The sequence below is a fragment of the Saccopteryx bilineata genome, chromosome 8 (genome assembly GCF_036850765.1).
Source record: "Saccopteryx bilineata isolate mSacBil1 chromosome 8, mSacBil1_pri_phased_curated, whole genome shotgun sequence".
Taxonomy (NCBI): domain Eukaryota; kingdom Metazoa; phylum Chordata; class Mammalia; order Chiroptera; family Emballonuridae; genus Saccopteryx; species Saccopteryx bilineata.
In genome coordinates, this window is record NC_089497.1 from 22,754,983 (window position 1) to 22,779,902 (window position 24,920).

Consider the following 24,920-nt stretch of genomic DNA (forward strand, 5'->3'; position numbering starts at 1 on the left):
CATTTGTATTAAGGTAATCCTAACTACTATCACAAAAACAACCCATAGAGCCATTTATTTCTCGCTTGTATAAAATTATATGTGGGTAAGAGATAGTAAGAATTAAAATGTTCTTTACACTTATATCTAATGTTCTTCATGTATAACTATTAATATTTTTTATTTGAGAGGAGAAAGAAGGCATATTTATATATTTACTTTAAATTTTCTTTCATAGTCCACCAACACAAATTCCTTGAAATGACTAAGTTAAAAATGTTGTACATAACAATACATGAGAGTAACATCCTTTAGATTTATTTTGCTTTGTAGTATATTGATTTTCCCCAAAAGTGGCCCATGCTGGGAGAAAAATATTCATGAATTTAAGCAGTTTTATTTTTTTTAAATAACAAACCGACAATTAAAAAGAATACAAAAATAAGCAACAAAACCATTTTGTAGTGCTACTGAAGAGGCCTGATTTGAGGTTTAGATCGTGGAATACTTGGCTAGATCCAATTAAGTGATAAGAAAGTTTTTTCCTGAGTATCCCACAAACTACAAGGCAAATTCATATGTGTTCATCAAAGTTAGAAATTGCTTTCTGTCAATAAACTTAGAGAACCTTGCAAATGAAAAGAATGTTATAGCATTGCTCTACATCATGACCTTTAGTGCATAACACTAATGATTCTGCTTATTTATTTTGTATTTTCTGTAATCCCTTTAACATCTTTTCCTTGCCTGACCAGGTGGTGGCACAGTGGATACAGAGCAGGACTGGGATGCAGAGAACCCAGTTTCAGAACCCTGAAGTTGCTGGCTTGAGCACGGGTTCATCTGGTTTGAGCAGGGCTCATCAGCTTGAACCCAAGTTTGCTAGTTTGAACAAGGGGTCACTCGGTGTGCTCTTGACACCCCTCCACCACCACCCCGCTCCATCCTCTCCTCCCCACCCCCCATCAAGGCACATATGACAAAGCAGTCAATGAACGACTAAGGAGCCACAACAAAGAATTGATGCTTCTCATCTCTCTTCCTGTCTGTCCCTATATGTTCCTCTGTCTGTCTCTGTTTCTGACACACACACTCACACACACACACACACACACACACACACCTTTGCCTTATTTATTATTTATGCATTGTACTTAACTTATTGACTCTTTTTTTCCTTTGATTCTTCAGTGGGAAGAAATCAGTGGCGTTGATGAGCATTATACACCCATAAGGACTTACCAGGTGTGCAATGTAATGGAACATAGTCAAAATAATTGGCTGAGGACAAACTGGGTTCCCAGGAACTCAGCTCAGAAGATCTACGTGGAGCTCAAGTTCACTCTACGGGACTGTAATAGCATTCCATTCGTTCTGGGAACTTGCAAGGAGACTTTCAACCTGTACTACATGGAATCTGACGATGACCATGGGGTCAAGTTTCGAGAGCATCAGTTTACAAAGATTGACACCATTGCAGCTGACGAAAGTTTCACTCAAATGGATCTTGGGGACCGTATTCTTAAACTCAACACTGAAGTTAGAGAAGTAGGTCCTGTCAACAAAAAGGGATTTTATTTAGCTTTTCAAGACGTTGGGGCTTGTGTTGCTTTGGTGTCTGTGAGAGTGTACTTCAAAAAGTGCCCCTTTATAGTGAAGAATCTGGCTATGTTTCCAGACACAGTACCAATGGATTCCCAGTCCTTGGTGGAGGTTAGGGGTTCTTGTGTTAACAACTCCAAGGAGGATGATCCTCCCAGGATGTACTGCAGCACAGAAGGTGAATGGCTTGTACCCATTGGCAAGTGCTTGTGCAATGCTGGCTATGAAGAAAGAGGTTTTATGTGCCAAGGTAAGTCTTCTTTATTTTTCTTCGAATGGTATTTCTCACCTATGAGTTTATCATAGAGTAACTGAAAGAAATGAATTTAGTCTGAACTCACTTGGCAGCAAAACATGCTTTAAACTTAACAGAATCTATTTATAGACTCAATTTATCCCACTTGATGTGTTGATTCATAGTTTATTTTAGAAATATTAACATGTTTGAGTATGTGGTGCTGGCATATACCCCACTAGAGGTGTTACATATGCTAAATTTAAGTTTTATCTGCTATTTAATGACTATGGTAGTATAACTCTAAGAAAAAATACTTTTCTCTAATTTTTATATAGACAGAAGAAACATTGACACTCATTAGATTACTCAGGTAAACTAATTCTGTCAGAATTAAATATTGTGTTGTCTAAGTTTCTGCTTTTCTATCTTTTAGCAGTATGAACTACATTGCTATTAAATACAGTCTTTTCTTATACACCGAATTTTTAAATGAAAAATACATGAGAAAAGTTAAATACCATTCTTTAGAATCTAGTCTGTTTTAACACCTTTTTTTGCTATTATACTCTGCCAAAAAAATTGAGTTTAGTATTCTACTTCCAGCCATTCAGTAAGTCTCATGTCCTTGGGGAAGAAATTAATATAGTTTGTACATAAATTCACCTTTCTAACAATATGAAAAGAGCAAAGCATTTGCTTTTGCCTACAGACATAGAAAAAATTTTAATGAGAACAAATGGTACACTTTAGCCTTATACTTCTGGTTGTTATTTAGATCTTTGGCAAGCACCATTACAATACTGTTACTAATTATAGTTTTGAAAGTTCTAAAATTGAAACAACATACTATTTACCACTTGCTTATTATATACATGAGTGGAGAGAAGTCTCACTAGCCTTTATATTCTACTTTAAATTGTATTTTATTACCATGGTATTATTTGTGACACATGATATTTATGAGATTAATTTTCAATAAAGTAATTAAGGCCTGGCTCAAGAGAATTAAATAATTGTTAATTCCATCTCATTTGATCCCTATGGAACCAATCTCTGGTATTCACACCAGGAGAGGAATAGATGAGTCTCCATTTTAATAATGTGTATCACTTTAAGCAAAGCTATTTCATAAAATAGTTCATTCAGTAAGAAACCTAATTATTAGATGTTTGGATTTTAAATAATTTGTATATAGTGTTATATATCTCATTCAAAGTTATACAAATAGAAAAATAAGTATCAGTCAAGTAAACAGATCACAAAGGTGTGTTGATAGAAATAAATAAAGCATTCAAATTATTAACTCATTACACATGCTGTCTTGAGAACAAACTTTAGTAGAATTGGTTTTTAGAAAGAGTACATTAAGTTTTATTCAGAAAGTTCACAATAAACTCGGAATCCCTACCTTTTAAAAACCTTGTTTTAATTTACTCAACCATTTTTTATATAGAAGTAACTACTATGCTATGCAGTGATACCCCATGTCAAATTACGCCTGGAGAAAACATTTATGTCCAAGTTTATGTACACCGTTAAAATGTTTACTTCATGATGTTGAAGGATAGCAACAGCATCTTTTTGCTATAAAAATGCATTTAAAAGTACTAATTTCAGAATAAAATATTCATATACACAAATACAAGATATTATAAGAAAATATCTTGAAGATAAACCAATGAAAATAATTCCAGTAGAATCACAAATGGTGAGTGAAATGGGATGTGACTGAAATTTAAAAGGGAATAGCTTATTTTTATTTATTTATTTATTTATTTATTTTTAATTTTAGTTAGAAAGTTAAATTGAATCGGGTGACATTAATCAATAAGAGTACATAGGTTTCAGGTAAACACTTCTATAGCATTTGAGCTGTTGATTGTGTTGTGCACCCATCATCCAAAATCAAATCATTTTCCGTCACCTTACATTCATCTCTCTTGACTGCCCTCCTGCACAGCCACCTTCCCCTGGTAACCACTTCACTTTTATCTATGTTTATGAGTCTCACTTTTACGTACCACTTATGTGTGAAATTATATAGTTCTTTGCTTTTTCTGACTTACTTATTTCACTCAGTATAATGTTCTAAACCTCCATCCATGTTGTCATAAATGGCACTGTGTCATGATTTCTCATAGCTGAGTAGTATTCCATTATATCATATATATGTACCACATCTTCTTTATCCAATCCTTTATCAAAGGACACTTCGATTGTTTCCATGTCTTGGCCACTGTGAATAATGCTGTGATGAACATGGAGGTGCATGTGACTTTACGTACCAATGTTTTCAAGACTCTGGATAGATACCCAGTAAAGGGACCTCTGAGTCATAAAGTAGTACTTTTCTTAATTTTTTGAGGAACCACCATACTTTCTCCCATAATGACTACACCAGTTTACATTCCCACCATCAATGAATAAGTGTTCCTTTTTCTCTATAGCCTCTCCAATATTTGTTATTACCTGTATTATTGATAACAGCTGATTGAACAAGCGTGAGCTTATATCTCATTGAAGTTTTGATTTTTATTTCTTTGATAGCTAGTGAAGATGAGCATCTTTTCATTTTGTAATTATGGTGAAGCATATTCTTGCAGTTATTTTTTTACCTGTGCTGATGTTGTAAGATGTGTTTTGCCTTTCTCTCTTTTCATAATTAACAAATCTGTATTCAGGTTATTAGACAGTGTTTCAAAGTATTCTACTTTGTTCTGAATTACATTAGTATTGAGTATAAAGCAAGTTGATTTTAACAAATACTAGTTTTAATTTGTCAGTTTAGTATATAACGTATTATGTCCTAAAAAGCCAGTGCTCAATGAATGAATTCTCCAGCCTTGGATCTGTAATAGTGGAGGCCGGCATGGCTTGAGGCTTCTCATGTTGACATCCTAGCCAGTGATGGTGCTGATGTTTGTTATGGTTTCCTTTCTTAACCTTTAATTTCTGGTAGGTTTTTAATAAGCTTGTAAGCTTGTCAGAATAGCTTGCTATGACTCTTTCAAATCAATGTTTGATTGCCAGTACTTCAGCCACACAGAAATGGTTATACTTCAAAAAAGCCAAAAATAAGAAGATAGCTATAGAAACATGTGTTTTATGAGTTTAGTTTTATTGTGTTTGCTTTTCTGTTCACAAAAAATATATATATATCATGCTGCTCTTTTAAAGAGAAATAGAGCAATACTTTCTTATACCCACTATTTGGAGTGAAATATAGACAGATTTTGAACACATCAGGAGAATTTTATAGCACGATGATCTGTAACCGTAGGCTTTAATTGCCTAAGATAGAGGAAAATGAAGCTCCATCGCTTGACTTCAACAAACCTTCAATAAGCGCCTACTTCATTCCAAGAACTATAGAAAGAATTCAAAGATTTGTTTAAATGTTCATTAAGTACTTATGAGATGCCAGATACTGTGTTAACTTAGTAAAATGAATGGGTTATTTCACTTTAAAAAAAATAGAAGACTGGATAAAGAAGATGTGGCACATATACACCATGGTATACTATTCAGCCATAAAAAATGATGACATTGGATCATTTATAACAAAATGGTGGGATCTTGATAACATTATACGGAGTGAAATAAGTAAATCAGAAAAAAACAAGAACTGCAGGATTCCACACATTGGTGGGACATTAAAACGAGACTAAGAGACACGGACAAGAGTGTGGTGGTTACAGGGGGTGGGGGGAGAGAAGGAGAGAGAGGGGCACAAAGGAAACCAGTTAGAAGGTGACGGAGGACAATCTGACTTTGGGTGATGGGTATGCAACATAATTGAATGACAAGATAACCTGGACATGTTTTCTTTGAATATATGTACCCTGATTTATTGATATCACCCCATTAAAATTAATAAAAATAAAAAAATACCTGTTGATACATACTACTATTACCTGTATTTAAAAAGTGAGAACAGGCGCTGGCCAGTTGGCTTCAGGTTAGAGTGTCAGCCTGGCATATGGAAGTCCCAGGTTCAATTCCTTGCCAGGGAACACAGGAGGGGAGCTCATCTGTTCTCCACCCTTCCCTCTCTCCTTCCTCTCTGTCTCTCTCTTCCCCTCCTGCAACCAAGGCTCCATGGAGCAAAGTTGGCCCAGGAGCTGAGGATGGCTCAGGTGCTAGAATGGCTCTGGTTGCAATGGAGCAATGCCACAGATAGGCAGATCATTGCCCCCTTCATGGGCATGCCGGGTGGATCCCAGTTGGGTGCATGTGGGAATCTGTCTCTCTGCCTCCCCACTTCTTACTTCACAAAAATACAAAAAACAATTTAAGAAAAGTGAAAACAAAGCTTTGGTAGTTCAAATATCTTGCCTTAAATTCCTTAATGAGTGAGAAAGAGAGTTGACATCTGAAATCAGGCTGTGTGATTCCAAAGTCTGCAGCCATAATCTCAATGAACACTCTTTCCCTATGATTTAGTCCCGTGGTTACAGAGGCTAGGAATCTTAAAAGGACAGAAATTCCTCTGGATTTAGAGTATTGTATATTGCAGAATGAATAGGGCCACGAAGGGTTGGCACAAAGTAACCAAAAATCTGTTAATATAAGGTTGTATCTATTTCAGTTAATTTCACAGATTTTTTTTATTTCTAGATTTTTAAGAAAAAAGAATTGTAAGCCAAAATTTTATTTGTGGAAAGATTAGGTTTGGCCTAATCTAATAAAATCTGGATATGTGAATTGTCATGCACCTTCAATATGCATTAGAAGTCTACCAAATTTAATTCAGTTAGTGTTTTTTTACCACTTCTGATTAAAAATTAATAATGTGCCAGACACAGGGGAAACATCGATAAATAAGTCATTGTATCTACCTTCAGGCATTCACAATCTTGTATAAAAGACAGATAAATGAATGAATAATTGTAGTGCAAGACAGACCAATAAAGCTTCTATTCATGGTTCAAAAATGCCTTGGTAATTTAGGAGAAGAAGAGATTAATTTTGCGTACCTCAAATTAATAATGAAAATTATTTATTAATAATAAGAAACCTTTGCAAGGAAAGTTTGGAATCTTTACTATTTTGCTTAGAAATTTTGGCATAAGGAAAAAGAGCTAGTGCCCTTACACAGCTTACATTTTTCAAAAGGAGAGCTTTATAATTTGTTTATTGAATCACTATATTAAAACCTCAAAATGTGGAAAAGTCTCATTGAAATTCAGTGGTTGTTTCACAGGGAGGCCTTATAGAAGGTCTACATTTTATAACTAGGTTGTTTTCTGGCATTAGTAACAAAATATTCTGAATTATCTATTCCACTGTAGGAAGATATTTGGGACAATTACTAAATGATGAAATGTGACAATCTCTGTTTGATAAAAAAGCTCATCAATCACTTTCAGAGTCAAAAGTAAAACCAAAATTGTCTTTGTATAGGACCAGAATTCTAACCATGGCATTATCTATTTTTATGTATAATGCAAACTTTCACACAGACCACTTTTTCTAAAATAAGAAAAGGTAAAATCATGTAATATTTGCCTTTCTCTGACTGGCTTATTTCACTTAACATAATACTCTCAGAGCCACCAATTCTGTTCTAAAATGTAAGATTTCCTTCTTTTGTAGGCTGAGTAATATTCTATTGTAGAAATTTATACAGCTTTTTTTTTATTTACTCACCTAGTGATGGGAACTTGAGCTCCTTCCATATGTCAGCAATTGTTAACAACACAACCACGAATATATGGTGCATATAATTTTTTGAATTAGTGCTTCAGATATCTTCAGATATATTCACAAAAGTGAAATCATTATGTCATAAGGCAGTTTCATTTTTAAATTTTAGAGAAAACTCCATACTATTTTCCACAGTGGTTGCACCAATTTGAATTCCCACAAAGAGTGCATGAAGGTTCCCTTTTCTTTGCATCCTCACCAACACTTCTTTGCTGATTTATTGATGCTAGACATTTTGACAGATGTGAGATGAATCTGATGAACAGAATAAACAAGCCAACAAAATAGAGCTCGACTAAGAGATATAAAAAAACAGATCAACAGTTCTCAGAAGGAAAAGGGTGTTGGGAAGTTCTTTTAAAAAAGTGAAGAAGTGAAGGCATTAAACAAACAAAAGCAAAACAACATAGATACAGACAACAGTATGGTGATTACAAGAGGGGAAGGGAGGTGAGGGGAGACAGAGAGGGAAAGAAGAGATAAATGGTGATAGAAGGAAATGTGACACAAGGTGGCAAACACACAATACAATATCTAGATGATGTATTTATAAAGGTGTACATTTGAAAGCTGTGTACACTTATTAAGCAATGTCACCCTAATAGATTCAATAAAAAAATAACTAAAATGAGAAAAAAAATAAATAATTGTACTATCTAATTTGATCATTTATTCAATTATTAAACATTTGCTAAGCCTCTAATATATGCTAAATCCTATTACACACTAGAAAAAAAAGGTGAACATATCACTGCTAAATTTGTTTGGTTGATAGTTCAAAAATGTGAGTGTTTCTGTGTGTGTGTGTGCATGGGTGCAAGTGATATAAGTCTTAAAATGTAAAATGTTTTAGTCTCTGTCTCCAAAGAAACATAGATTTTTAACTGGCTTACTAAAATGAGCTAGGTTAATAATAGTTTTAAACTGAAAAAGAGGTACTAGTTTCAATGAGGATGGAGACAGTGATATGAGAGGATATAAGTAATGAAAAATTAATATTTTCTGCAATTAAATGCTTTCTGTTGTTATATCTCAAATTAATGATAAAAGAAGAAATTGTGGTGTCTGTTAATATATTGTGTGAGTGGCCCAAATTTCATTTGGGTCATGTTCCTGGGATCTGGAAAAACTTACTGGAGGTTAAGAATATAGTCAAATTGCAGGTTGAATTGTTTCTATAAGATTTTAATAGCCTGACCAGGTGGTGGCGCAGTGGATAGAGCATTGGACTGGGACACAGAGGACCCAGGTTCAAGACCCTGAGGTCACCAATTTGAACTTGGGCTCATCAGGTTTGAGCAAGGCTCATCAGCTTGAGCCTAAAGTCACTGGCTCAAGCAAGGGGTCACTCGGTCTGCTGTAGTCCCCTGGTCAAGGCACATATGAGAAATCAATCAATGGACAACTAAGGAACTGCAACAAAAAATTGATGTTTCTCATCTCTCTCCCTTCCTCTCTATCTGTCCCTCTCTCCCTCTCTCTGACTCTCTCTGTCTCTGCCACAAAAAGAAAAAAGAAAAAAAAGATATTAATAAATCTTTTTTTAAAAGATTATAATTAAAATTATTAATCTAAGTCATGTAATGTTTCCTTTCAATCATTGGCTATCTTGATTTATGTAATTTATTTCATTTGGGAAATCTTTCATACTTCTTACATTCCAGAATAACTTTTTTCACATTTAAGATGGGAAGTGCAAGGAAATTGTATATTAATTCCAAGGGAAACTCATGATCTTTATTGTTGTTTTTTTAAATCCTGGCTAATAAATTGTGTTATCTGCTTTGATTCAGTTTGAAGAGAAGAAATGAGAGTGCTAATGGCTTTTTATATAGTCAATTAATTACATTTGGGGCATATATTGGGAGGTTACTATAAATATCCTTGCTCCTACAAATTTTGTTTGGACTTAATGTACCAAATACCTTATTAATGTCACTGAAGAATCTGTAGCTCTGTTTTATCTCTGTGCATTCACTGTGGAATGCTAAGTTTGTTTCTGGTTCTTGAACATTAGCAGCTTTACAGAAAAATGTGTTTGATGTGATATATGAAGACGTCTAGCATTTTTGAAGATTATTCATAATTATGTTTGTTTCACCTAAGATTTAACAATACCAAGCCTTACTCTCCACTTATTTCTTTATACATTCAGAAACTGTCTTTAAAAAGCTGTCAAGGTTTCAATAACAGAATGATTAAGAGATTCTGCTTTCTCTGCTGAAGAGCTCGAAAAAAAGGAAAAGTCTCAGTAAAATGTTTCTTAGCACCTATTGTGTCTGTGTGCACTTTCTAGAACTGCAACGTGTTCCTATGTCTTAATGAATTCCAGTTGTTTTAAGACTGGAAGCTCCTTGAGAAGATGGGCTATCTCTTGTCTTTTTATCAAAACAGTGTGCCTGTTTTGATAAACAGTGTGCCTGTAATTTTCTCAGTTGGGTTATTTTGCATGAATAAATATTGAGAGATTTCTATGCTAACTACATGTTCTTACAATGTAAGTTCTGGAGAGAAATACCTTGTATTATTCATCTTTGAACTCGTGACATCTTTCAGAATGACTTGCACATAAAGATGTTCATGTTTCTAATTTGAAATGAGCACTTTTGACTATTAGATCACATACAGATGCAACAAGACTAGATTTCTATGAACTATCATTATAGTAATGACTAGATGAAGTAAAGTAATAATATGTTATATGCTGGGAAAATACTTTTCTTTTATAAATTCATGAGAAATACTATTTTTTTCTGATTTGCAAAAATCAGTTACCATTAGTTTCATACCTATGATAAAGAGATCTATTTATGAAGAGGCTAAAATTTGTTCCTTAATTTAAAACATTTAGGTCCTAAAGTATGCATTCATCTTTAATGACTTCACTAAAATCATCAGGTTACTTACCTTAAATTATGACAATTTTATTTGATTGTCCTAATTATAAAAGACAGCCTTTTATTCTAACTTTGCCTATAATAGCTGGATACCTATGACATTTTAAATAAATAAATTTACTTGAATAAAAAATATGCCACTAAATAATAATCTAAATAACTTTCAAATTAATTAAGCAGATACATATGACAGTTTTATATTAGCTATAAAACTTCTGATTTATACAAGTTTCTATATCTTCTCACTCACCTATTTAATATTATGACGGCATTAACATGGTGCAGAAACTTCAAGTTTGTTCTCAGATTTGTTTTTATTTAATTGTTCTATTTAGCAATATGCTTTTATTGTTGTTAAGTATCATTGCTTGGGCTCAAGAGACCCAATAATGCTGTTTATCATTTGTGTGGCTAAGTAGGTTAAACCTCATTTTTGTCATCCACAAAATGGGACTTATAATATTTATCCTTTAGAATTGACAAGGAATGTGTTTCTTAGCCCATGGTAGAGTATGTAGCCCTGGACAAAATGATCTGTCAGTCATCAGAACTATTGGGACACATTCCTTTACTTGCTTTCTTGTTCTAACACTTAGATATGACAAGCTTATCCCTTTAATAGTTTATACTTGGACTTCAGCTTTCGACTTTAGAGATACCATGATGAAGAGAAAATGTCTTCTAATTAATTTATATAATTATGTATTTATTAATAGTCATTGGTTGTCTACCTTCTTTCAAACAGGTTCTCCCCCTTCAAAAAGACTGCCTTTTTAGTTCCACTAAACCTCCATTCTATTCAGTCATAGGTGATATTTCCTCTAGTATCTTATTGTTAGCTTTTTTTTCCTTTTTCTAAACAGCTCTTGATTTTTCCCATCTGGTATATGTCTCAGTTGCTTATTGTTTCTAGGATGTATATTTTCATTGGTTTTTCAAAATCAGCCTTGAATGGATATTTTTATATTGTCTACCCAGAAAAATATTCCAGTTTTAACTGATGTAAGTTTAGGAAACAAACAAATAACATAGCAAAATAAAATAAAAGTGCTAGATTTTAAATATATTAAATCTTGAATGATCTTGCACTGCATTCTGTTCTAACATTCATTATATAGAAGACTAGATTAGATTAGTGAAGAGGATATGATAATAATGTCCTTACCTTGCAGAAATTATGTTGTGAGTCAAAAATAAGTAATCAATCAAGTAAGTAAAATATTTGTTGAGCCATTTTACTTGACTTTGTGTAGTACTAACTCTATTTGACTATTTAAAGTATTGATATTTATTATATATACTTAAAAATCACCTAAATTGTAAAAAAGGCAGCAAAAAATATATAAATTTTATAAAATAAATACAATATATTAAATGGATTACTATGTGATTTTATTTGAAACTTTCAATCAAATGCACTATCTAAACAGCAATCAATTAAAACTCCTTTCAAATATAAAAAAGAGAGGAAAATAGAGAGTGTATTTTGTTTGTGACTTATTTAAGATGTAGTTTATCTTTGAGTCTGTAAAAAGACAAACATTATATTTTGAACCATGGATTTGCATATTTTAGCGACTAGAAAGAAATGGGAATTCTTAGTGCTGTATATACTACAAATCAGATTATTTTGAGCAGTCAGAGACAATTTAATTGCAAACATATTAAGGAAAGATATGCCTGTTCTTATATTTAAGGAGTGAAACAAATTTCTATCTAACCATTTAAATACCTCATAATGAATAAAAACAAGTTAAATGATCAATACTAAATGATCATAAAATACCTTAAAAATCCTAGGCGGTTTTTAAAGTGTTAGTAACATTCTAGTACAGAATTACAACTAATTAAGAACTGCAGTGGCCTGACCAGGCAGTGGCGCAGTGGATAGAGCGTCGGACTGGGATGTGGAAGGACCCAGTTCGAGACCCAGGGGTTGCCAGCTTGAGTGCGGGCTCATCTGGCTTGAGCAAAAAAAAGCTCACCAGCTTGAACCCAAGGTCACTGACTCGAGCGGGGGTTTACTCATAGTCTGCTGAAGGCCCGCGGTCAAGGCACATATGAGAAAGCAATCAATGAACAACTAAGGTGTCACAACGAAAAATTGATGATTGATGCTTCTCATCTTTCTTCGTTCCTGTCTGTCTGTCCCTATCTATCCCTCTATCTGACTCTCTCTCTGTCCCTGTAAAAAATTTAAAAAAAAATTTAAAAAACTGCAGTGTTTTTAGTAAAATTGTATTCCTTTATCTTATATGGGTTAATTTAGTTAAATAATCTTATTAATTCCATTGCTCAAAAAGGGGGAAAATAGTAACAATATTTTTTATTTTACTAATTTTTATTATAAACCAAAAGACCATTTTATAATTTGGTATTATGATATTTTCCTCAGGTTTTAACCTAGTTTGTAGTCAGCTCTTACTAAACTAGTGTTGGGTATCTGCTTTTGAGATACAAGTTCTTTTTTTTTTCAATAGATGCAAAATAATTAGCCAAAATTTAATCTGGTCATAAAAAATTCTTACAAAAAATAAGAATGATGTTCTTAATTCGAAAGTGTGTCCACCAAAATCCTATAGACAGATACAAGTTCTTTATTCTACATTGCTAAGTTGTGTGAAGCTTCAGAGGCTTTAACTGGTTTGATCCAAATAATAATTTAGGTAACACATATATGCCAAATATATAGTCTTTGGAGAACATAAATAATTTGCCCACAGACTAATTTATTTGTTTAAGAGTATCTCTGGTGTAAAATATGAATTAAGCCTCCCCAAGACAGTATTCACTGAAAGAAAATAAGACATGGAAAAAGTATTTTCAACTACAGAAAGAAAAATAGCTCTGATATTACTTGAAAGAAGTTATTTCTGTCATTGCATTTCAGTCCCATTTTCAAAGATAGACCAGAATGTTACTTTGTACACCATTCACTAAGGACCTATTAATGTCAACTCATCTGAAAGTGATTAGAATTTTCCAAGAAAAAGCCATATCTATGCCCATTTTTATAAGAGAGGGAATATTGGTTATTTTGAATATAGAAAAGTTACACTGACTTGGGCATCTTAGTCAATAGCATCTTGTTATATAGCTGGTGGGTCTGCTATCATAAAAAACTGTTAACTCTCTCATAAGACAATGCAGGAAGTCTTGAAATTTAATTTTAATTTTAATATTTATTTTATTTTACTTTATTTTTTGACAGAGACAGAGAGTCAGAGAGAGAGACAGATAGGGACAGACATACAGGAAGGGAGAGAGATGAGAAGCATCAATTCATCATTGTGGAACCTTAATTGTTCCTTGATTGCTTTCTCTTATGTGCCTTGATGGGTGGGAGGATTACAGCAGAGCGGGCTACCACTTGCTCAAGCCAGCAACCTTGGGTTCAAGCCAGCAACCATGGGGTCATGTCTATGATCCTGTGCTCAAGCCAGTGACCTCACACTCAAGCTGGTGAGCCGTGCTCAAGCCTGTGACCTTAGGGTTTCCAACCTGGGTGCTTCATGTCCCAGTCCGATACTCTCTCTACTGTGACACCTCTTGGTCAGGCTAATTTCTATTTCTTTAACTTAGACCACTAGAGGTTTATTTAGTGCTTGCCATTTTGTTAAACAATTTTTTTAAAAAACTTATATGTTATGTAGGCTATGGCTTTTTAAAAAATATTATTTATCTTTGATTTTTCAAACTTATGCTTTTGTTTCCTAACTATGAAGATATTATCAATTTTATATTTTAAACTTTGGAGGTTGCAATGTAATTTTTCAAAATGCATGTAACAATTCTAAAAGGGGATTGTTAATATTTTATTAAATTCCCAATTATTGGTTTCATTGCTTTAGTTGACCTCTCTCAGAAGAAGATAAAGCAAACAGTATGAAAATAACTGATAACTAGATCTTTTTCTCCCTCTTGAGATTACTAGTTTCTGTGAAATGCACTAGTAATAGTTTCACAATGATTGCTTTGTCAGCACAACTTCATTGAACACTTTCCACCTTCTTTCCCCTGATTTCTCCACCCACTTAGGTCTGTGTTTGGAGTTCTGACAATCTCTTATTAGTTCCAGAGTAGAGCTTAGGAAAGCGAATAAGGGTTTACATTACAGCTCTGACAGCTGGCAGTAAACTTTAATGGAGAGCAATTGTAGAGAGAAGTATAAGTTTTGATAATATTTGATGAAAGTGCTCTTAAAGCAAGAACTACATATTTGGAAAGGATCTTATGACTAGGAAGATTGTTTGTATGATCTGCTGTTCTCACATCTCATCTTCTAGGATGTGGACTAACATCCTATTGGCAGATAACTCTATAATCACTTAGGGATGCCTTTTTTTTTTTACAGAGACAGAGAGAGAGAGTCAGAGAGAGGGATAGATAGAGACAGACAGACAGGAACAGAGAGAGATGAGAAGCATCAATCATTAGTTTTTCGTTGCGCATTGCGACACCTTAGTTGTTCATTGATTGCTTTCTCATATGTGTCTTGACCATGGGCCCTCAGCAGACCAAGTAACACCTTACTCAAGCCAGCGACCTTGGGTTCAAGCTGGTGAGCTTTGCTCAAGCCAGATAAGCCCGCGCTCAAGCTGGAGATCTCGGAGTCTCGAACCTGGGTCCTCCACATCCCAAGTCCGACGCTCTATCCACTGTGCCACCGCCTGGTCAGGCAGGAATGCCTTCTTTAGGGAACAAAATCCATGATGGTAAAAAACAGTATGTATCATACACTTTGATCAATTTGTGATGTACTACTGTTTTGATAGTCGCGTAGCTGTTGAGTGCCCTTGAGACACATGATCACAATGCAAATTTCTAGATTTTTCTCTGTTAATTGAGACCCAAGGATCCCAAGGATGATTCAGGATCATGAAAGTAATAACCCTGATGTTGTCAGCCACAGACTTTTATATGATTTATATATATATATATATACACACACACTATATCTATATATATAATATATAGATATAATGACTTCTAATAGTAAATGACCTGAATGTATGCATTCCTGAATTCTCTGTGCAGTGGTCAGTTACAGTGTTGCAAAGGTAGGACATGAATGCTGTTATTGAGAACAACTGTTGCTTTTTGATATGAAGACTCATTTTCAACAAGAAAAGACAATGCATATATGCTATAGAATGAAGGGATATGACTCTTAAATTAATGCATAAAACATGTAAAATTAAGTGAAACTAAGACACTAATCTGTATATGTAATTGATTGGAAAGAGACATTTTTTTCTTCTCTGGTACTTATTAGAAAAAAATCTATATTTCAGAGATTTGGATCTGTTTGTTGTCTATCTAGTGTCATGAAGATGGAATGTTATAATCTATCAATCAGAATGTGTAAAAGTATTATGGCATACAGAATGATTGATATGTTGAATTGGGAAAAAGGAGAATACAGTTTTTGCTCCCAAGCATCTTATATTCTAAAGGAAATATGAACTGAATTAGTGTTAAATGAAAGAAAGCACGATATTCATTTTTAAATTAATTTTAATGGGGTGACATTGATAAATCAGTGTACATATGTTTAGAGAAAACATCTCCAGATTATTTTGACATTTGATTATGTTGCATACCCCTCCCTCAAAGTCAAATTGTCTTCTGTCACCTTCTATCTGGTTTTCTTTGTGCTCCTACCCTCCCCATCTCCTCCCTTTCCTTCCTCCACCCCCCCTGTTACCATCACATTCTTGTCCATGTGTCTGAGTCTCATTTTTATGTCCCATCTATGTATGGAATCATATAGTTCTTAGTTTTTTCTGATTTACTTATTTCACTCAATATAACGTTATGAAGTCCATTCATGTTATTGTAAATGATGATCTGATGTCATCATTTCTTATGGCTGAGTAGTATTCCATAGAATATATGTACCAAAGAAAGCACAATATTCTTAAGGAAAACATGCCACTAAGAGGTCAGAAATGGAGAGTTTTCAAAATCTATGCAGATTGGTATTCTATCCTTATTCATTATTGTCAACGAAAACATAATAAGTGCCTACTACACCATTATCTATTGGAAATGTGGCACTTACCAAAACAGAATAATTTCTCTGCCCTCAAGGAACTTAGTTTTAGTGGAAATATCAAGATATCAAATTCCAACGCAAATTCTTTCAGTGTACCACCCACAGAATTTTATAGCTAATAGTAATGTTCTCAACCCCAGTGAGATTGCCCTCAAGGGATATTTGGCAATGTTTGAAGAGATTTTTGGTTGTCACTGCTGAAAGAGGTGATTGCTACTGGTATCTAATGTGTAGATGCCAGAACTGTTGTCAATAACCCTACAGTGCACAAAGTGGCCTCCACAACATAAAACTCACCAGTCAAACAGATCAATAATGTCAAGGTGGAGAAACCCCGCTCTAGAACCATCCCTTATTTTATAGAGATAGAAATTTAGGCTAAATGATCAATGATACATTAGTGGAGCTAAAACTGAAGCCCTAGCTAAAGCATCTTACATGTGCACCAGAGGACTCATTCTTTCTGGGATTTACTTAGAAATTTCTATGAGTTTTGAAAGCATATGAATCTGACTACCTATTTAGATCATTGGAACTTGACACCTATGCAAAAAACAAACAAACAACAAAACCAACCAAGATTCTTTACCTGGAAGAAAATAAAGATTTCAGGAATGTTGACTGGAAGGTGGATATTTGAAAAGGAGGAAAGAATATTACTTGGGAGAGCTGGACAAAGTGATTGGCATTCAGTGGCTCGACTTTAGTAGTTGAACAACATAGAATGTGAGCAGAGTAATAAAAGAGATATCAATGAGAAAGCATTTGCAGATTGAGGGCGTTTCCCTATGCAAACAGTTCAAACAGCTGCTATGGAGTTAGTTCCCTGTTAGGGTACTCTGAAGTGTTGACAGGAAATCAAATCTGACATGTGACTCTCTTTTTTTTAGTAATGTGATACTAATGCAAAGATGACAGGTAGATGTGGTTATATTACATGACATATTGTATTAATTGTCTTTGTATAAAAAGTTCCTGTGCTTCTAGTTCTCGGACTGTTTCCTCTTTGAAAATTAGAACAGCGCCTCAACATCAGCTGTTTCTTTTTAAAAATAGCCATTTCTGTCCTCTGACACGTAACTGAGCCTGGCAGTTCATTTAATCCTCCCAATGACCTACGAGGAAGGTGTCATCATATCCCCGTTTCCCATGAGAGGGAGGTGGAGGTTAAAGAATTTGGACAATTGTCTGAAGTTACCGCTGGTAAGATGTGGAACTAGAATTTGAAGGCAGAGCACTTGTATGTGAGGAAGGCTCACTCAGCCCCCCTAATGTCGAGGGCCAGGTAATGAGGAACCTGAGGCCTCCCTGCCTGGGTTTTCAGGAATATCCTGTGCAGGTCAGGGTTGTACTTATGGCAAAAATGCTTTTGAAGATGTTATTTAATTCTTTCTGCCTTGTCTTCTCTCTGAGCTTGACCTTAGACATTAGCTCTGGCCGCAGTGAAAAGAGTAGATATATTTCTTGAGCTTTATTTTTATTCTTTGTAATTGATTTGTGTTATGGTCCTAGTATCTTGTTTGTATTCCCCATAAAAGTTCACAGAATTATGTTTCATCTTACATCCAACAAACAGGTATGCCCTTGCAACACACCTTTTGATACTAAACTCACGATTTAATTTTTTTTCCTTTTGTATTTGCACTGTGTTCTATAATTACCTTTAAAAAAGAATTTTACAGTAATTTATTCCATCTTGAAATGTGGGTATCTTGTCTCAAAAATGTAAAGTGCCATTTATTTATTGCCTAGTGTGTTCCCAGTGATTAACAAACCACATAATCCTCAGAAACCCTTACCAGATAAATATTATTAGCAATATTTTACCAGGTGTTGGTCAAATAAGTTTGTAAATATGATATATGTTTGCTCACTTACAGTTTGCATTGGGTGTAGGGGACAGGCTGTAAGCAGGCAGGGACCTTATAGCCTAAGGCTTAGTTTTAAGAGTAAGCCTTTCCCACCCTTTTAATACTAAAGCATTTCCCCACACCCTTTACTGTTGCATGATGGGGGGTGGTGCACTCTTATGAGGAATCTCATTTTGCCTCAGATAAGTGACTATGTATCAGAGACTTCCTTGTTTGTATATTGGATTAAAGGTTAAGATTTTTACACTATAAAATGAGGAAGATGAGCCCATGCTGGAGGAGAGCAGAGAAAGGCCACATGGAGGAGAGGAGAAGCAGACAAGATGGTGGAGTGCTGAAGGAGAAGCCAGTTTGTGCAGAGTTTGTACAGAGAGGAGGAGATGGGGAACAGAGGTGAATAAGACTGGTGAGGTAGAAACCTTTGATTCTAGGAAACTCGGATAAGTCAGTGGCTTTGGGAGCTCTGAATGGAAAGGGAAGTGTGTATTTCTTGCCCGCCAGGTGCAAGCTAAGATTAAAGCTAATGGCCCAACAGTTCTTGGCTCCGTTGTTTCATTACTGTCTGTCCCAATCAAACCTGAACCTGCATGGGCCAGGTGGCTATGATGGTGGCCGTGGCTACTGGCTTTATACCAGGGCATGGCTAAGAGAATTTACTATACATAATTTGCCCCGTGTCACAATGCCAGCATATAAATTTGGGTCTGTCTAATTCTGAAACTCAATACTTCTGTAATATAAGTTCTTATTTTTCATTTAAGGATGCTTTTGCAAGCCACTACAATGTGAAAAACTGCAAGTTCTTGCTGCCAAAGGGGTGGCTGAAGAATCTAGTTATTGATGTTGGGATAAAAAAGATCGATAATAGTTGTTTATAATGGCAAGAACTTCATATTCATTTACATAACACCTTTTTTCAACTTAGATTTGCGTAAAACTAAATACAAAGAGGTTCTAACAGGCTCTCTCCGGCCTTTATTTTCTGGCCATGTGGAACTGAGTCACGCCTCTAATTACCTTTGCATCTCTCTCCATTGCTCCTGCTGTTGCTGAGGACATGATTGATAGGAGATGATGGCAAGTTGGGAGCATAGTCTCAAAAAGACACTTGCTAGGTGCCCAATGTGTATGTTTGCACAATATGCTTCATTATTAGCTTGACAGATCTCCAAGTGACAGATTGGAAATGAATTTTGGGAATGGCCAACATATCTGCCACACTTACTAAGTTTTTTGAAAGCTTGTAAACACTGCTATGTATAAAACTGTACATAGTAAATATACATGCTTATAAGCACGCACATGTATATATGGGTATAAGTGTGTATTTATATAAACCTAGGTAACCTAATGTATATATGTATACATGTTACATATGTTATACACATTAGCATGTATACACATTTAATTATAATAGCATGTACTTATAGATGGACTTAAAAATCTTTATTATTTCTGCTTTAATTTTATTATTTCCTTCTTTCTGCTTATTTGGGTTTTCTTTGTTTCTTTTTTTTTTTTTTTTTTTTTTTTTTCATTTTTCTGAAGCTGGAAACAGGGAGAGACAGTCAGACAGACTCCCGCATGCGCCCGACCGGGATCCACCCGGCCCGCCCACCAGGGGCGGTGCTCTGCCCCCCAGGGGGCGATGCTCTGCCCATCCTGGCCGTCGCCATATTGCGACCAGAGCCACTCTAGCGCCTGAGGCAGAGGCCACAGAGCCATGCCCAGCGCCCGGGCCATCTCTGCTCCAATGGAGCCTTGGCTGCGGGAGGGGAAGAGAGAGACAGAGAGGAAAGCGCGGCGGAGGGGTGGAGAAGCAAATGTGCGCTTCTCCTGTGTGCCCTGGCCGGGAATCGAACCCGGGTTCTCCGCACGCTAGGCCGACGCTCTACCGCTGAGCCAACCGGCCAGGGCTGTTTCTCTTTTTGTAATTTCTTTAAGTGTAAATTTAGATTGGTTATTTGGATGAAAAGGGAAAGGGAAATTTTGTTAACAATATTATGATAAATTTATGCTATAACAGATGATTACTTGAATTACTGGGGCAATCATATTGTAAAGTATAAAAATATTGAATCATTGTAATGTAGACTTAAAACTAATAAACCAGTATTAGATTTTTAACCAAATATAAAATTATCTTTATTTCTTTAAAAAAAATTAAGAAGAGAGAAGTGTAAGATATTTTTCCCTGCCGAGGAAGAAGGAAGGGGCATAGCCAAGAAGTGTGGAAGAGCAAAAGCTTTATTTAGTACAGCACATCCCGCCTGATGAGGTTCTCTGGTCCTGGGGGACAGAGGTCAGGGAAGTCACATAGGGTGACCCGCGTGGGGGATATTTAAAGGATCTCTAAGGTGGTTGAGCCAATATGACGTGGTGAAATCTCACTGGCTGGCAGACAGTTGCTCTTTTCCAAAGGACTCCTGGGAAGTTTCTTTTGGTGCGCCTGGGTGTGGGTGGTCCTAGCCAGTTTCCGGGTCTGGATTCTTCATGTGACTTTCCCCCATTGCTGACCACCCTACAAGAAGTAACAAAATATCAAACAACTTTAATGTTTGGCTGTGTCATGCTGTTGGTCAAATAAGTTCGTAAATATATGTTTATTTATTGCATTGGATATGTGGGCCAGGCTGTAAGCAGGCAGGGTCGTTATAGCCTAAGGCTGAGTTTTAAGACTAAGCCTTTCCCTCCCTTCTGAAACTAAGATCTTCTCAAAGTTAAGCTTTTCCCCACACCCTTGACTGTTGCATGATGTGGGGTGATGCACTGTTATGAGGAATCCCATTTATGCCTCAGATAAGTGACTTTATATCAGAGACTTCCTTATTTGTATATTGGATTAAAGGTTTTGATTGCTACACTACAAAATGAGGGAAGACCTGGAGCTTGCTCTTTTGGTTTCTGCTATCAGTATTGCAGTGGCCTCCCTGATCCCTTGCCTTCTATGGGGAAAGCAGGTTTTCTACTTTTCCCTTGGCTTCTCTTGTGGCTTGCCTGTCTTGGTCAGACACCAATAAACAGAATGGCCCACCATCCTCTGACTCCACTATTTTTTTTCCCTTTCTGAAGCTGGAAACTGGGAGAGACAGTCAGACAGACTCCCGCATGTGCCCTACCGGGATCCACCAGGCACGCCCACCAGGGGCAATGCTCTGCCCACCAGGGGGCGATGCTCTGCCCCTCCGGGGCGTTGCTCTGCCACGACCAGAGCCACTCTAGCGCCTGGGGCAGAGGCCAAGGAGCCATCCCCAGCGCCTGGGTCATCTTTGCTCCAATGGAGCCTTGGCTGCGGGAGGGGAAGAGAGAGTCAGAGAGGAAGGAGGGGGGCAGGGTGGAGAAGCAAATGGGCGCCTTTCCTATGTGCCCTGGCCGGGAATCGAACCCGGTCCCCCGCAGGCCAGGCCGACGCTCTACCGCTGAGCCAACCAACCAGGGCTCCACTATTTTTTTACTGTCTGCCCAAATTCAATGGGAAGCTGCATGTGAATGGCCACGATGGCGGCCCCTGGCCATACACATGCATTCTTACATTTTTGTTTCTTCTAAAGTTAATAAGCATAATATTTATGTAAAGCCAGTAGCCAAGGCCACCATTACAGCCGCCTGGCCAATGCAGGTTTCCATTTGATTCAGACAGTCGGTAATGAGACAACAGAGCCAAAAACTGGTGGGCCATTAGCTTTAATCCTAGCTTGCACCTGGCGGGCAAATAAAAACACACACAGCGTTCCAAAAGCCACTCATTCAGTGCTCACAAAGCTACTGACTTATCCAAGTTTCCTAGAATCAAAGGTTTCTAGCTCACTAGCCTTATTCACCTCTGTTCCCCATCTCCTTCTCTGCACAAACTCTGCACAAACTGGCTTCTCCTTCAGCCTTCCTTCATCTTGGCTGCTTCTCCTGGCCTCCTCCATGTGGCCTTTCTCTGCTCTCTCCTCTAATGCTAATCTCAGGAACTGAGACAGCAAGCTCCCGGTCTGCCGAACTTTATAGTGTAGAAATCAAAACCTTTAATCCAATATACAAAATAGGTAAGTCTCTGATACAAAGTCACTTATCTGAGGCATGATGGGATTCCTCATGAGAGTGCACCACCCACATCATGTAACAGTCAAGGGTGTGGGCCAAAGCTTAGTTTTAAAACTAAGCCTTAGGCTATAATAACTTTGCCAGCTTACAGCCTGTCTCCCACACACAATGCATACTGTAAGCAAGCAAACATATATATCATATTTACAAACTTATTTGACCTACAATTTATAACTCTCAAAATTTGGAGAGATAACACATACTAATAAATCTTTATACTTTTTCATGTAAGTAAGATGGCATAAAATCTATATATTTTTTAAACTACTGATCTGGCTGTTCTACATAAGAATCATTTATGAAACTATTCTTTCTTTCAAAATGTTATTAATGTTACAGATTACAAATTTTGGGGTTGATAAAAAATTTTTTTAGCTTTTCAATCTTTCTAGGATATAAGGGCTTGTATAAAGCAACCATTTTATTAATATAGTAAAAACCTTTTAAAAATGTTGTGGTTCATGAACAGATAATTTGCTAGGGCTTTTACTGTTTAGTGACAAGATATATACTGCTTCCTATCTGAATCTGTGTAACAATGATGGCTGGGATAGTGGTGTTCTATTAGTACTTCAGTGCAGTGCTACTGGGAGAGGGGAGCCAGAAGTGAAAGCAGAGTGTATCTTTCATAAGGTTGATGGTTGATCTTATTAATGATGAAAAGGAAATGAGAAAATGCATCGGCTTGCTTTTTAAGCACAGTAGGTAAAGTTTATTGAGCTGCCATACAGAAATTTAAACATTGTTCATTTTGGCTGGTAGCCAAGGTCACGCCGTAAACTTCAAACAAGGGTCAGCGTTTGCAGAGGAATTGTCAGCTTTCCGTGTGCAGGATGGTTTCTGTACATTCTTAGTCCAATAATAACCTGAGAGTTTCCCAAAAATGTTGGTGAGATTACATTTACTTGCCATAACTTGAGATACATGTACCTTCACCATAAAGAATCAATATAATTCTTGATCATAAAATGATTTGATACATTTAGTTCTTGTTTTTTTATCATTTTATTATAATATTGTATGTCTATAAGTAAATTTGGTGCTGTATGTCTTGCCATATAATATCATCTAAGAGCTAGAGTTAAGAGAGAACCATAAATTATGGCACTAAAATATTGGTACTAAATTGTTTTTAAAATGAATTTTTTTAAAAAAGTTTGTTATGGCTATAGATTCTGGTCTTCCAAAGATTAATAGCTTCTTATTTCTTCATAAATCTTTTCAGAATATAGTTAAAAATCTTTACATAATAGATGCATCTTTTGTGTGACTATTGACAACTTTATTAATATGTTTCTTTATTAACAATGCACTATTTTGATATACAGCAGGTAAATAAAACAACAGAAAAATGTAGGGAACTTTCTCAAACATAGGCACATCTGTTGGAGATAGAAGAACATAAACTCAGGGATTTGTTATCCCTACACCTTTTATTATTTAAGAGAAATATAGCATTTCTTTTTCCTACACAGATATTTCCTCATAAAAAACTATTTAAAATTAAACTTCATGAACTACAGACACAATTTAAATGTTTATTTGATCAACTTACTGATTGACCAGAAAATTAAAATTTTGAGACCTTCAATTGGGCAGATGAATTGGAACTGTTAATTAATAATGAAATAAAACAAATTCTACTATTTTAGTTAATGCATGTTTGCCTATACCAGCTCGGCTTCTACATTTGATAACTTCTTTTTTGAAAAAGAAAGGTAACAAAGGTAAGTAAACAAAAATTAATTGTTTTGCCTGACCTGTGGTGGTGAAGTGGGATAAAGTGTTGACCTGGAACTCTGAGGTCGCCTGTTCGATACCCTGGGTTTGCCTGGTCAAGGCACATATGGGAGTTGATGCTTCCTGCTCCTCCCCTTTCTCTCTCTCTCTTTTTTTCTCTCTCTCTCTCCTCTCTAAAAATTTAATTAAAAAATCTTAAAAAAAATAATCGTCTTAATTTCTGAAGAATAAAGAATACTAGAAATAGACCTTAGTTTATAGTAAAGATAAAGATACATTTATAAAGCCTATACATTCTAAATAGTCTTTAAATGTTGAAGGAGTAGACAATAAAAATTGTTGCTCAATTACTCATAAACAAATATGGAAGTCTTTGTGGTTTGCAAGATTACTTCTATAGTTTAAAGCAAAAGAAAAATAATTAAATTAAATTAGAAAATGAATGGATTTCTTTTAAAAAATGTAAGTTGAAGATGAAAAAATTTGGAAACTTTCAAGTTTTCTACTGCTGAAATTATTTATTCTGGAGTATTTATTTTAAGATGTAAAGTTTTGAAGGACCATAACTAGGAAATTACATTTTGTTTGCTGTTGTTGTCTATTTGCAGGACATTTGTGTGGCATGATTATATGCTGCAGCTTAGATAACTGTAATGATAAGAAAAAAATGCCTTTATATTTTATGTCTAAGAAACTCAATAGAAACATTCTGTAAACCTCAGAGGACACTCTATACT

The 24,920-nt window shown here is 35.6% G+C and overlaps 1 protein-coding gene across 2 annotated transcripts in view; it reads left to right on the plus strand.

The window, feature by feature from the left end:
* Positions 1-24,920, plus strand: part of EPHA3 (EPH receptor A3) — a 385,111-nt gene that overhangs the window by 106,076 nt on the left and 254,115 nt on the right. For both annotated transcript variants that reach the window (XM_066241197.1, XM_066241198.1), the window contains exon 3: positions 1,171-1,831. In XM_066241197.1, coding sequence (XP_066097294.1) covers positions 1,171-1,831 — 661 coding nt within the window. The remainder of the gene's footprint in view (positions 1-1,170; positions 1,832-24,920) is intronic.